Source organism: Micropterus salmoides, unplaced genomic scaffold, assembly GCF_014851395.1.
Source record: "Micropterus salmoides isolate LMB-PRFRI ecotype aquatic unplaced genomic scaffold, ASM1485139v1 Ms_hic_scaffold_10, whole genome shotgun sequence".
Lineage (NCBI taxonomy): Eukaryota > Metazoa > Chordata > Actinopteri > Centrarchiformes > Centrarchidae > Micropterus > Micropterus salmoides.
Window position 1 is genome coordinate 638,441 of NW_024040041.1, and position 13,489 is coordinate 651,929.

The following is a 13,489-nucleotide window of genomic DNA, read 5'->3' on the forward strand; positions in this document are numbered from 1 at the left end:
ACCAATACCAATTTATATTCATAGCGGCAAGTGCTATGTAGCTCCACATAGGGGACACAGGAAGTGACACATAACACCTTCATGCCGTGTCGGAACCGCGTAGCCTCACCGGCAGAGCTCGAGAATATGCAACTCGGCTGGCGAGGGCCCGCCCAACGCTGCTTGCAGCTTTAATTATATTTTACAATTTAATATCAACAACCTAACGACTATCACATGGATGAGTGGAAAAAACTAAATGTAAACGGGGATGCATGTCTTGAGACATGACAATGGTCTGGAGAACAGGTTGTCTCAGAAACATGACATGACTCTCACCATAATGCACACCTTGTTATTTCAACAATAATTACACTCTGCTAGTCCCAAATTCCATGTGGTCTCTAACATGTGGTCTCCTTGCCGGTGGTGTGACGTGTTTAGCAGTAAGCTGCTGTGGGAGTTGCGTCAGGACGCAGCCGCCTGCCTGGGTCTCCTCTGCACAGTGCTCAGCTACGAGGCTGAGCGCATCTTCAAGTGGCTCTTTCTCAAGTTCACTTCAAGTAGCCGTGATGAGGTGAAGTTGTTGTACCTGGTGGCAGCACAGCATGCTTTGGAGGCTGCTGGAGAGAGGAAGGGCTTCTCTCACGTCATGCAGGTAAGCACATGAAGGGGCTTCAGTTGACTTCTGTACAGCTCATTTATAAAACTGTATTGGGGGGGGGGGGGTTAAAAAGACACCATAACGTTGCATACGTCCAAAACATAGAAAGTGCGTACACACAAATATTGTGATTTTTACAGTGCGCATGCACGTCCTACGCCGATTTCTCGTTATTAACCGCAGTCTACTTGAAATGTGCCGCGTGTGAGCCGTCTCCTTGTCTGACGGCAAATTCTGGCAGAAAAGCTAAAAAAATAAATTTACCCATTGTGACACTGACGTTCCTTTTGGTGAGGTTGAAGCAGGAAAAATTAAGTTGTTTGGTGGGTAAAACACACACACATAGGCAATCCTTCTGCACCAGAGGAAAGGGAGCATCGGAGCTCAACCCCTTTTTAATAAGTGATCTGCAAGAAACCGCTTCCCTACTCAGTAGTGACGGTGGCGGAGTGGGACGCATAAGATGCACTGGATGACCCAGATACATAATTTGGATTCCCCCATTTGAAAAGATTAAACTAAATGTATTCCACTGTTTACACATTTATTTAGGCTACACAAACAGTCCACTCACTGAACGAGGCTGAGTTAAAAGAAATATGACTTGTTTTACGTGACAGAAGAACACTGATTTACTTAATAAACAGTTATGTGTTTTTCCATACTGTGCTTTTACAAGCAGCGCATCCACATGCTGGTGCACAGCGTTTGGCTCAAATACCATAAGGTAACGAACATCTGATAAAAATATGTGAAACTATGCACTCGTATTTGCTCGACTGAGGCAACAAAAATGGCATCAATTTAAATGTAATTTGTCCTACTTTTCACTTTATTTACGAGAATAAATATTTGGTACATTTTTGTACAAACATAAATAAATATGTTTGTATTAATTGTCCTAAATCATGTTTCTCTTTGTGTGCGCTGCAAATGATCTGAAATTATGTTTTTATTGTGCACTTCAGTCAAACAGGTTGTTAAGCCGCAAAGGCTTTCATCTGTTTGGCAAATGAACTAATAATATTAAATAAGTTTTATTGGGCTATAATACTCAGAGGTAATATTTCGATTTATTTAACACAATAGTAAGCCTATTCATTTCAAACCGTTTCATCATTCTGTCATGTGAGTCGCCGTTTCTCATTTCTCCAATTTATGTGCGTACCCATGCCTCAGAGTTTGTGTGGAGGACCTCACATTCTCCTGTCAAGTTTGTTTTTTATTAGAGCTGCACGATAAGGAGACAAAGTCATACTGTAATGGAACAAATGGTACTGAGTCTACTTGCTTGATTATCAAGGAATGTGTGAAATACTGACATTTTGTAATATGCCAGTGTATTCCTAAACTTGAATAACATTAAACAATATAGAAAACAATAACAAGTAAAACAGAACAAGGGGAGCGTGTTGCTCTACGGAGGAGGCAGCTGGAAGCAGCAAATATTGGCACACCGGCTCAATGTACATCTGTCTGAGTCTCTGTCCACAACCTGGAGGAGGAACTGTACACGAGTGTATTTTATAAAGAGTATAATGTTTAGTTAATAGTTTACTGTTAGTATAAAAATAATATATTTAATTACTATAGTCATTAGAATTTCATATAATAGTATATTACTTACCACTTGATTATTAAAACCAGTTACACAGCGAACGTTAAATGGCCAGCGAGCCAAACCCAAACCTTCCTTATCTTGCCCTCTGTGGCCATAAAGATGGAGCTATCCTAGTTTTATGTCAGTTGAAATAGATACTGTACCTTATTGTATAGAACTCATCACATGTAAGGTTGGGTTCCAAGAGCCCGTTCCATTTAGAATCCACTTCTAATAATACCGTGTACCTCTCATTGAATTTTACCATATTAATACCACAAAAAAACCTCATGTACATCATGCTAGTACAGAAGTGTATACTGGCGGGTGGCAGGTAAGGACTGAGTGTTTTGTTTTTCTTTCAGCTGGTGATGAGCAACCTGCAGTCCATCCTGGAGAATGTAGACACACCAGAGCTGCTTTGTCAGAGTGTAAAGTGTATTCTTCAGGTTGCTCGCTGCTACCCGCATGTCTTCAGCACCAACTTCAGGGTGAGTGTCTCCGCACTCATTGGTCCAGCTATGTCTCCTTTTACTTTATTATACACTTATACATATTACAGGGCTGTCCGCTCAATGGTTGCGTTATTATATAGTTATTATTAGCACAGTTAAAAACAAAGTGTTGCTATGTCTAGGCCAGAAGACCCTAGTGTAGGACTAAGAGAATAAGGAGTTAGATAAAAGAGGAATATTTACTGCGGGGTCGAAGGGATGGAAGATTGAGCTGGGGAAGAGCGGAATATTAGGTTTGTGCCGAACCGGGTTGGTGGCTGCTGTGCACAGCAGGTTGGAACTGTACCTACCGGAGAGGATGAATTGAGCCAGTCCACAGCACAATACAGGAATATATTAGACAGACAGGCGTCCATGGAGAGCAGACGGAATGAGCGCTAGTTCCGGTAAGGGGACTAAAACAACACGTTACGTGTTATCACTTAACTTTTATTATAGCCTACTTCATGGTTTTCTTTAATCGGCCGAATATAAACTCAGCAAAAAAAGAAACGTCCCTTTTTCAGGACTGTGTATTTCAACAATAATGTTATAAAAATCCAAACAACTTTACAGATCTTCATTGTAAAGGGTTTAAACAATGTTTTCCATGCATGTTCAATTTACCATAATCAATTAATTAACATGCACCTGTGGAATGGTCATTAAGACCTTAACAGCTTACAGAGAGTAGGCACTTAAGGTCACAGTTCTAAAAACGCAGGACACTAAAGAGACTTGTCTACCGACTGTGAAAAACACCCAAAGAAAGATGCCCAGGGTCCCTGCTCATCTGCGTGAACGTGCATTAGGCATGCTGCAGGGAAGCATGAGGACTGCTGATGTGGCCAGGGCAATAAATTGCCATGTCCGCACTGTGAGACGCCTACGACAGCGCTACAGGGAGACAGGAAGGACAGCTGATCATCCTCGCAGTGGAAGACCACGTGTAACAACACCTGCACAGGATCGGTATATCCGAATATCACACCTGCGTGACAGGTACAGGATGGCCACAACAAATGCCCGAGTCACACCAGGAACACACAATCCCTCTATCAGTGCTCAGACTGTCCGCAATAGGCTGAGAGAGGCTGGACTGAGGGCTTGTAGGCCTGTTGTAAGGCAGGTCCTTACCAGACATCACCAGCACCAACGCCGCCTATGGGCACAAACCCACCTTCGCTGGACCAGACAGGAATGGCAAAAAGTGCTCTTCACTGATGAGTCACGGTTTTGTCTCACCAGGGATGGACGGATTCGTGTTTATCGTCGAAGGAATGAGCGTTACACCGAGGCCTGTACTCTGGAGCGGGATCGATTTGGAGGTGGGGGGTCCGTCATGGTCTGGGGCGGTATATCACATCACCATCGGACTGAGCTTGTTGTCATTGCAGGCAATCTCAATGCCTTGCGGTACAGGGAAGACATCCTCCTCCCTCATGTGGTACCCTTTATGCATGCTCATCCGGAGATGATCCTCCAGCAGGACAATGCCACCAGCCATACTGCTCGTTCTGTGCGTGAGTTTCTGCATGACAGCAATGTCAGTGTTCTGCCATGGCCAGCGAAGAGCCCGGATCTCAATCCCATTGAGCACGTCTGGGACCTGTTGGATCGCAGGGTGAGGGCTAGGGCCATTCCCCCCAGAAATGTCCAGGAACTTGCAAGTGCCTTGGTGGAAGAGTGGGGTAACATCTCACAGCAAGAACTGACAAATCTGGTCCAGTCCATGAGGAGGAGATGCACTGCAGTACTTCAAGCAGCTGGTGGCCACACCAGATACTGACTGGCACTTTTGATTTTGAGCCTCCCTTCATTCAGGGACAGATTATTCTCTTTCTGTTAGTCACATGTCTGTGAAACATTTTTCGTTTATGTCTTATGGTGTTGACTCTTTTAGTGTTCATACAAATATTTACACACATTAAGTTTACTGAAAGAAAAAACAGTTGAAAGTCAGAGGACGTTTCTTTTTTTGCTGAGTTTATAATGATTTAAATGTGTTCATTATGTTGTTGTTAGTAAAAAACCCTCAATTCAATTTTATTCGCCAAATCACAACAGTTATCTCTGAGCGCTTTTCAGAAAAGAGCAGGTCTAGACCGTACTCTGTGATGATATTTACAGAAACCCAACAGTTCCCACCAAGAGCAGCACTAGCGACAGGAAAATAAAAATTGAATGTGTATCCAACGATCATTCGGGTCCAGCCCTAATAAATAATAAATTAAATGAATTGGAGATCCATCCCAGAGATGGACAGTGAGTGATAAATTATCATAAACTTTGTCTTTACCTGCTGCCATTTATATTATATTGTTAGGCTTTTGATACTATTTATTGGTTCTTTATCTATACTTGGTATATTGTTTTTTTATTACTAATAATTGCTTTTTAAAAATGTCATTTAAAAAAGAATAAATTTCGAACAGTAATCAAATTTAAATTAACTGAACATTAAATATCTTGTCTTTGTAGTGTATTAAATTGAATATAGGTAGAAAAGCATTTGCAAATGAATGTATTCTGGTTTTATTTACATTTTACACAACGTCCCAACTTTATTGGAATTGGGGTTGTATGTAAACATTAGGATCAATAGAGGAAAAGTCTCAGGTGGAGCGTTTCTGCCTGTGAGGCTGTGAGGTATGGTATGATAAGGACATCCAATGCCAATGCTACTTGCGCACATGTACCTCTCCATCCTTCCGGCAGAGTTTGGTACAGCTGGCCACTCCCACAGCACCAGTACAGGTCAGGAATTTCACAGAGTTGGTGTAATAGCATATCAACACTAGGCTTGTATGCAGCGTGGCAGTCAGTGTGGTTGTCTACTGTGCATGAAGTGGTGCAGTCCCAGGTGTGTGAGCCCAGGGAAATGCCCCACTGACTGACCAGCCGTTAACCTTTGAGTCTCACAAGGAGTGGACATCTAGCATAAGTTTCATAAGTTTTGAACAGGGTCGTTTCAATTTTGTAGCCGCGTTTGAGCATGCGTGCCCAGGCTGGGGTCTGGCGAGCGTCAGAGAAATTTGGAAACTACATGTGAGCATTCCGCACAGGCTGTATAAGGCAGTATATCTTTCCCTGACATGGTGTTGGATGAATGAAATCCAACATAAAGTAATGAAAAGGCTTGTCTGGTGGTGGATGACCAGCCGCTGGCATGTAAATAGCCCCTTAGCTGCCCAAATGTACATTTCCTGCAAAAGTCCTGGGCAAAAACGGAAAACCCCCATGTGTACCACGCAGAATTAATTTCTGAGCACATCCCCCCTCACGTCATCTCTCCCATGAGCCAGTTGAGCATAACAAGGGTTGAGAGCATGTGGCAAACATCAATCCACACAGAGTTTTTGAACAACGCCCTAGATTTAGCCCACTGTACACGCTCCTGTGGAGTAGAGAGACTGAATTGTGTGAACATCATCATCATGGAGACACCTCATCCGGTTTATCCAACATTAAACAGCATGGAATAAACCTGGAGGCCGGACACTGCTGCTGTCTTAGCAGCCGCATCCGCTGCAGCATTTCCTGTGGAAATGGAATCTGTTTTGTTAGTGTCCATCACATTTTCTTACTGCAATAGCAGTAGAGAGCAGAACAGCGTCCAGCAGGCCAGACGCAAGGTTGTGGTGTGCTATTGGTTTTCCTGCAGATGTTCGAAAATCTCTGACGCCATAAAGCAGCACAATCATGAATTGTTGCAAATGCATAACGTAAGTTGGTGTAGATGTTGTTTTACCCTTAACCAATTTGCAGGCTTCTGTGAGAGCCACTAGCTCTGCAGCTTGATCAGAGAAACTTGCAGGTAATTTACCACTGAACAATGTTACATGCAGAGTGACAATTGCAAACCCCACCAAACCTTCACCAGTGTCTAAAAGAGCAGGACGCCGATCCATCCACGAACAATTCATTTGCCAGAGGAATGTCCGTTATATTTGGTCTGGGAGTGCACACCTGGTTTATGGAAACTACACAGTCATGGTGATCCCCATCTGCTGGGGTAGGGAGGATGTCTTTTGTGTGTGAAACTGCATGCGGCACCAGGAGTGTGAGACCACCATATCCTACAATGTTTTGTGATGCAACCACTGCTTTTTCTGCTGCTGCTACAGCTCGGAGGCATAGTGGTAGTCCAACAGCAACAGGGTCAAGTCTGGAGGGAAAATAACCTACAGGTCGTTTTCCCCCATGATCATGAGTCAGAACAGAAGTCATGCACCCGGTCGGGCAGGTTTTGTCCCATTGTGGGCCAAGATTGTAAAGAGCCCTTGAAGTCTGTGAAAGCTTTTTCTGTCACAGACTTTTACCATGAATCATGGAAGAGAGGGGAACCTCTCTTTGAGAGTAGTTTGGCAGCCATTGTCTACAGTATGACGTCATTCCTGGAAATCTCATCAACTGTTTCTTTGTTTTGGAACAAACTGAATAGTCAAAAGACGTTTGGGGGAGAGAGAGATTTGCCTTCTGCGGTGACCCCGTGCATCAGATGCAACGAGGGGAAAAATATTTGATGCCCCTGCTGATTTTGTACATTTGCCCACTGACAAAGAAATTATCAGTCTATAATTTTAATGGTAGGTTTATTTGAACAGTGAGAGACAGAATAACAACCAAAAAAATCTGAGAAACGCTTTTCAAAAATGTTATAAATTGATTTGCATTTTTATGAGTGAAATAAGTATTTGACCCTTCTGCAAAACATGGCTTAGTACTTGGTGGCAAAACCAGTGTTTGCAATCATGGAGGTCAGATGTTTTTTGTAGTTGGCCACCGGGTTTGCACACTTCTCAGGAGGGATGTTGTCCCACTCCTCTTTGCACATCTTCTCCAAATCTTTAAGGTTTTCGAGGCTCGTGTTTGGCAACTCAAACAGCGAGTTGAGCTGATGCCAAAGAGCTCAATTTTGGTCTCATCTGACCACAACACTGTCACCCAGTTCTCCTCTGAATCATTCAGATGTTCATTGGCAAACATCAGACGGGCCTGTACAAGTGCTCTTTTGAGAAAGGGGACCTTGCGGGCGCTGCAGGATTTCAGTCCTTCATGGTGTAGTGCGTTACCAATTGTTTGCTTTTTTGTGATCCTCCAGTGTAGTTCTAGACTGATTCCTTACTGTTGTCATGATCGTTACAACTCCATGAGGTGAGATCTTGCATGGAGCCCCAGAACGAGGGAGATTGACAGTTCGATTGTGTTTGTTTTTTTTGCGAATAATTGTACCAACTGTTGTCACCTTCCAGGCTGCTTGGCAATGGTCTTGTTGTCCATTCCACCCTTGTGTAAGTCTACAATCTTGTCCCTGACATCCTTGGACAGCTCTTTGGTCTTGGCCATGGTGGAGAGTTTGGAATCTGACTGATTAATTGCTTCTGTGTACAGGTGTCATTTATAGAGTTAACACACGTGATTAGGAGCGCTCCCTTTAATAGTGTGCTCCAAATCTCAGCTCGTTACCTGGATAAAATACACCTAGGGGACAGAAATCTTTCTGATTGAGAGTGAGTTAAATTCTTATTTCACTCAATTAAAATGCAATCAAAATCAATTTATAAAATTTTTGACATGCTTTTTTCTGGATTTTTTTGTTCTCTCTCACTGTTCAAATCAACCTACCATTAAAATTTTAGACTCATGATTTCTTTGTCAATGGGCAAACATATAAAATCAGCAGGTGATCAAATAATTTTTTCCTTCACTGTAACTCATTTCTGTCTTGGCGAACTGCAATTTGGACAGACTAGTCTTATGGCCATTGTTGGCTAAAAGCTTTAGCATCACAATGGTATCAAGTTTGCATGCTTCACGGGAGAGACTGCAGACCAGGATGTCATCAACGTACTGCAGCAGAATGGAACCGTGCGGTAGATGTAAACTATGGAGACTATCACGTAGCGCGCTGTGGAAAACCCCAAGTGATTTGCAGTATCCCATGGGGCAGCACGACCACGTGTAGCTTTTCCTGTCAAAGGAGAAAGTAAACCATTACTGGCTATCTTTGTGTATACTGAAAAATGTGTGGCATCTAGTGGAACCTGATGACCAAATTGTGTGAGGTTTTGCCACTTCTGGTGCTCGCAAGGGTGTTCAGCTGCGTTGACTGCCTGCAGGTCTTGGACAAACCGCCATTCTGTAGGTTGATCCTCTTCACAGATTTTCATTACAGGAAAAATGGGTGTGCGCGCAGGGGAGTCGGGACATGAGACAATGACTCCAGCCTGTAGCAATAAATCAAAAACTGGTTTAATACCCATGGTGCCTAAGAAACCTGTTACTGGACTTACCTCAACAGTTCAACCAATTAACCATGTTAATACATTACATTTTCATTTAGCTGACGCCTTTATGCAGGTTTTCCTACTTACAAAACACGTAGAGGTCTGTAATTTTTATCATAGATACACTTCAACTGTGAGTGACGGAATCTTAAACAAAAATCCAGAAAATCACGTTGTATAATTTTTAATTAATTTGCATTGTATTGCAATACAGTTTTGTATTCATCACCCTCTTTGCTGTACAGTGTTTTCGGATCCCATTTGACGGACTAGTCAGTCAGCCGATTCAAAGTGTGATTACATGTCCTCAAATCCCTCAATCTCCAATCAGCAGACTTAGCCAACGTCACATGCGGCAGCCCTGCTTGTCCAATAAACATACTGTAATACTGTGTTTCTACCTTTGGACTGTCCCTATTCCATAATTTCTCAAATTCCTCATCCTGTCCTTGTGTGCAGGGAGCATAGGTGTCATTTACACTGGGGATGCTGTCCCCACCACTTTTTGAAAGCACTTTCTGTAAATGAGCTTGCAAGAAATGTTAAATAACAAATAAAAATTCTATGAGAGGTTTACTTGCACAGTAGGAAAACATGAAATACAATGTAAATACAGAAGAAACAGATCTACCTTGTCCAAAACAAAAGTAACTTAGGCTAAAGAACAAGCTACTGATTAATGCATTATATTTGATATTTTTGTTGCCTATTATGAGTTGCCACCGGCCACATGAATTTTGTTTCCCTTTCATATCAGTAGACATTTCCACCATAAGCTGGTGCACAAAATGTCTCTAGAATGCAGGAAATTAAGTGTTTAATTCTCAAAACTGTGGGGGAGGACTCCCAACCCCCCCATTCAAATACCCTATTTCATCAATGAATAGTTCTTCTAAATAGCATTTGAGTATTTTGTTGTCTTGTTCTCGTGACTCCAATATTGTGCATTATCATGTGTCGTGGACTAAGTGTTTGGTCACACCCCTAATCTGAACCCTTAAATGTCCCCACCACTTTTCAGTACAAAGTGACGCCTTTGGCAGGGAGTCATTTGGTTGGTATTCAGAGGACTGTGTTGTTTTTACGAAGGCAGTGAGTTGTGGTACCACGGCAGACACAATAGATGGCGCCAAAGCCCACTCATAAACAATGCTCACTGCCTCTGGACTGTATTTCACCATTTGAGTGGTAATTGCTTTCTGGTCACTTTAACTAAGGATGAAACGATTACCGGTTTAATGATAAACCATGGTAACTGGGTTTGGTTACCACGCCCTTTTAAACTCACGGCAAATACTGTTAGCAACAGTTTCCCAGAAGCAGGCGTGCATGCGCAGAATGAAGTGGGTTTGTTTGGCTCAGCGCTGCAGAGATTTTCCAGTCACTCTGAATTCTGGTTGTATTTTATGGGGGAAACTTGATTGAAGAAAATGTGTATGTATATAGTGAATGCAATTGAGTTATCTTTTAGCTTTGGTTTGTCTGTCTGACTTGCTAACAGCTTGTAAACTGAAGCTCTCTGTTGCTGCACTTGTAAAAACACTACATGTTGTTCTGCAACTGTGGGTTGTGTGTCTGCAGACTATTCGTCCACTGCACATGATAACATGTTACTCAGTTTCCAGCAGCTATCAAAGTAGTTGTAAAAGTGCCAGAACAGGAGAAACGCTAGAGGGCTCAGTTACTATCATCGTCTTATTTTTCATGTAATTGTACATGGCTTCATTGCATTACCTATATAATATAAAATCTTTAATGCATACTTGAGAGGGTTTTCAAATGTTTACAAAAAGGTGTATTGGCTGTTAATAGGACAGTTCTCTGATAACAAAAGTGAGTGTTTCATCCAGTAGTGCATGACAATTGTGTCGTATATTGTTCTGAAATAGGGATACCTCCTGACCGCACAGTTTTGCAGTGCAATTGTCCACTTCTCTTTGGTAGAATTAGTACAGCCGATTTTTATCAAAACTGATATGGTGGCCCCGGGGTCGACTAAAAACACCACAAGATGTCCTGCCATAGTCAGTTACAGTTTGAGATGAGCCGGTCTGTCCCCAGGGTTTGCTCTGCCTCCACTCCTTCATTCCGATTTCACATAACCCCTCTTTATTTCTTTTTGCGGACGTTCATCCCGCCCATATCCCCTTTCTCCGCAATTCCAGCAAATATCTGGGTCGGCTCTTCCAAAACCCCCTCGGCCACCCCTCTTGCGGCGGACTGGGCGAGGCTCCTCTCGGCCTGGGGCGGTGAGAAATTTAAACGTGGGGAGAAGCGCGTCCTCCGGCTTCTTCTGTTTCCCTCAGCTGGTCCTCAACATGGTCAGCGCGTGCTCAAATAGCGTTTCAAGCGGCACTACTCTCCATTCAACACAGCCACTCCTTACCCCATTGGAGATTTCTCGGGAAATTCTCTTTCAAGTGCACTTCATACGGGAGCATCAGATTAGCCCCCATCAGCCAATATAACGATGTGGACATTAAAAGCCTCTGTCAAATGGGCTAGATACGCCCTACAGGTCTCTGTTGGTTCCTGCTCCACAGCAGTGATATTTGACAGATTCATCCGCACTGGGAAAGCGCCTCTGCCAGCCATCGTCAGTCCAGTGATTGCATCTAGGTACCCAGCATCGTCTGCATGGCTGTAAATCACTTCACAAGCACATCTGTTAAATGGCTATCTTGGAAAAATCCGTCTTGAACATTTTGCTCATTATGTTGGACTGGTATTTTCTGGCAAACTTCTCCATCTGCTTAGCAAAGTTCTCAAAGTGCTCTTCCTCTCCCTCAACTCTGCCTCTTCCCTCCGTACCATGTAAGCTTTCCAGTCGGCTTTAAATGGATGATTTTTCTTCTGCTGTTTCTTGGACAAGGCTGCATGTTTATCTGCCTCTCTCCTTTCCTCCACCTCTAAACGTATCTTCAGCTGCTGGAATTGATGTAGGCTAAAGCTCCCCTTTGCTGGGAATCCAAATTCAACCCACTTATCAAATTGTCCCATTTGAGTTTACGTCTTTTTCAGCTGGGGAGTGTAACAAGGGAGCGGTGTCACACTCAGTCCTTGCTTTACTCTGACACTTCCACATACTGTCGCTAGTCAGTTTGCCCCTGGCACCACACAGCAGTTAATGGGTCCACTAAGTTTGGTTAAAGTCTGAGGCTATGCGCTGCAAAGCTAACTTATCAGCTGGATCCCCAAAAACTCTTGGGCACGGCACTAAGACTAGGACACGTCTGTCCGCGAGCCAACTCAACTTCAGGCTCCCTCTGGACCCCACTTGTAAGTTTACACATGAATAGAGGTGTTCTGCTTGAACGGGGTGTAAAATCTAGGCCTATTTATACTTCCTCCACTCTGTTCACTCTTTGTCTTTTCACACTTATCTATTCATTTCTCACCGCATAAGTTCTTATCCAGGACCGGAGCGATGGTCAGTCAGTCTGGGAACGCTCATTTGTGCTGAGAAAAGAGGTGGATGCAAATCTTGGCAGGTAGCCTACATCTGTTCTGACAAATTATGCATTCACCTCTTAAAGGTCCTTTTCAGATACTGTGCTTTGGAAGCGACAATTATCACCGCATATTTGTTTGCTGAATCTCAATGAATGCTACTTTTGCTGAGTGTAATAAATTATTAACGACTCTACACGTTCATAATAAATATGCACGCATGCACACGGACGTAGTCATCGTGACATCACTGCCGTTTTGAAGCCTCGAGGTTGGCCGGTAGGTCACCGCCATGTCGAGTTTTTGCAACCAGGAAGTGCCCGGAAGTGATGATACGCCGGAGCTAATGGCCGTGTGCGGAGCTAGCTAGCTTGCTCCGCACACGGCCGCATCCGCATCTGTAACTGTCATTTTAACGGAGATGATAACTTTGTCTAGCGAACAACAGTCTTAAAACTAAATGTACTCACCAGAGAAAGTGAACAGCCGACTCCTAATAAGCTTTTTCAACGGTGCTGGCTAAATTTACTCAGTGCCACGGGTACGAGTCGGCTCTAGCCTGATTGACGGGTCACCATGGTACTTGACTTGTCATTCATAGATAATCCTGCCCTGAAACATACTCTGCTTTCTGGTCCATTTTAAAATAAATGGGACCATTATTTACTAAATGAACATTATTTTGTATTGAAGAAGACTTGAAACTAGCGACTGAGACCATAAACTCATCAGGAAAGTGTTTACTGGGCTAATTGTTCAGCTGAGAAGTAGAAACATTTTCCCATTATTTCTAATGTAGCCGGACTTCTTTTTGCAACCAGAAGAGTCGACCCCTGCTGGATTTTCAATAGAATGCATGTTTCAGGGACTTCTGCATCGGCTTCATATTGTAGACCGGAAGCTTCCGTGTATAGATTTCAGACGTTCCCATCCAGTCAACCAGAATAGTGTTGTCAAAGCACAGGCAGTGGATACCAGTGTTTCCCCTATATGCATTCAGGAGCGCATGTAG

At 43.2% G+C, this 13,489-nt stretch overlaps 1 protein-coding gene across 2 annotated transcripts in view; it reads left to right on the plus strand.

Moving 5' to 3' along the window:
• smg1 (SMG1 nonsense mediated mRNA decay associated PI3K related kinase) overlaps nt 1–13,489 on the plus strand; it is a 145,305-nt gene that overhangs the window by 14,798 nt on the left and 117,018 nt on the right. The window contains exons 6-7 of one of the 2 annotated variants that reach the window (XM_038739044.1): nt 424–637; nt 2,609–2,734. In XM_038739044.1, the coding sequence (XP_038594972.1) occupies nt 424–637; nt 2,609–2,734 (340 nt within the window). The remainder of the gene's footprint in view (nt 1–423; nt 638–2,608; nt 2,735–13,489) is intronic. The other variant, XM_038739052.1, reaches the window with a different exon arrangement.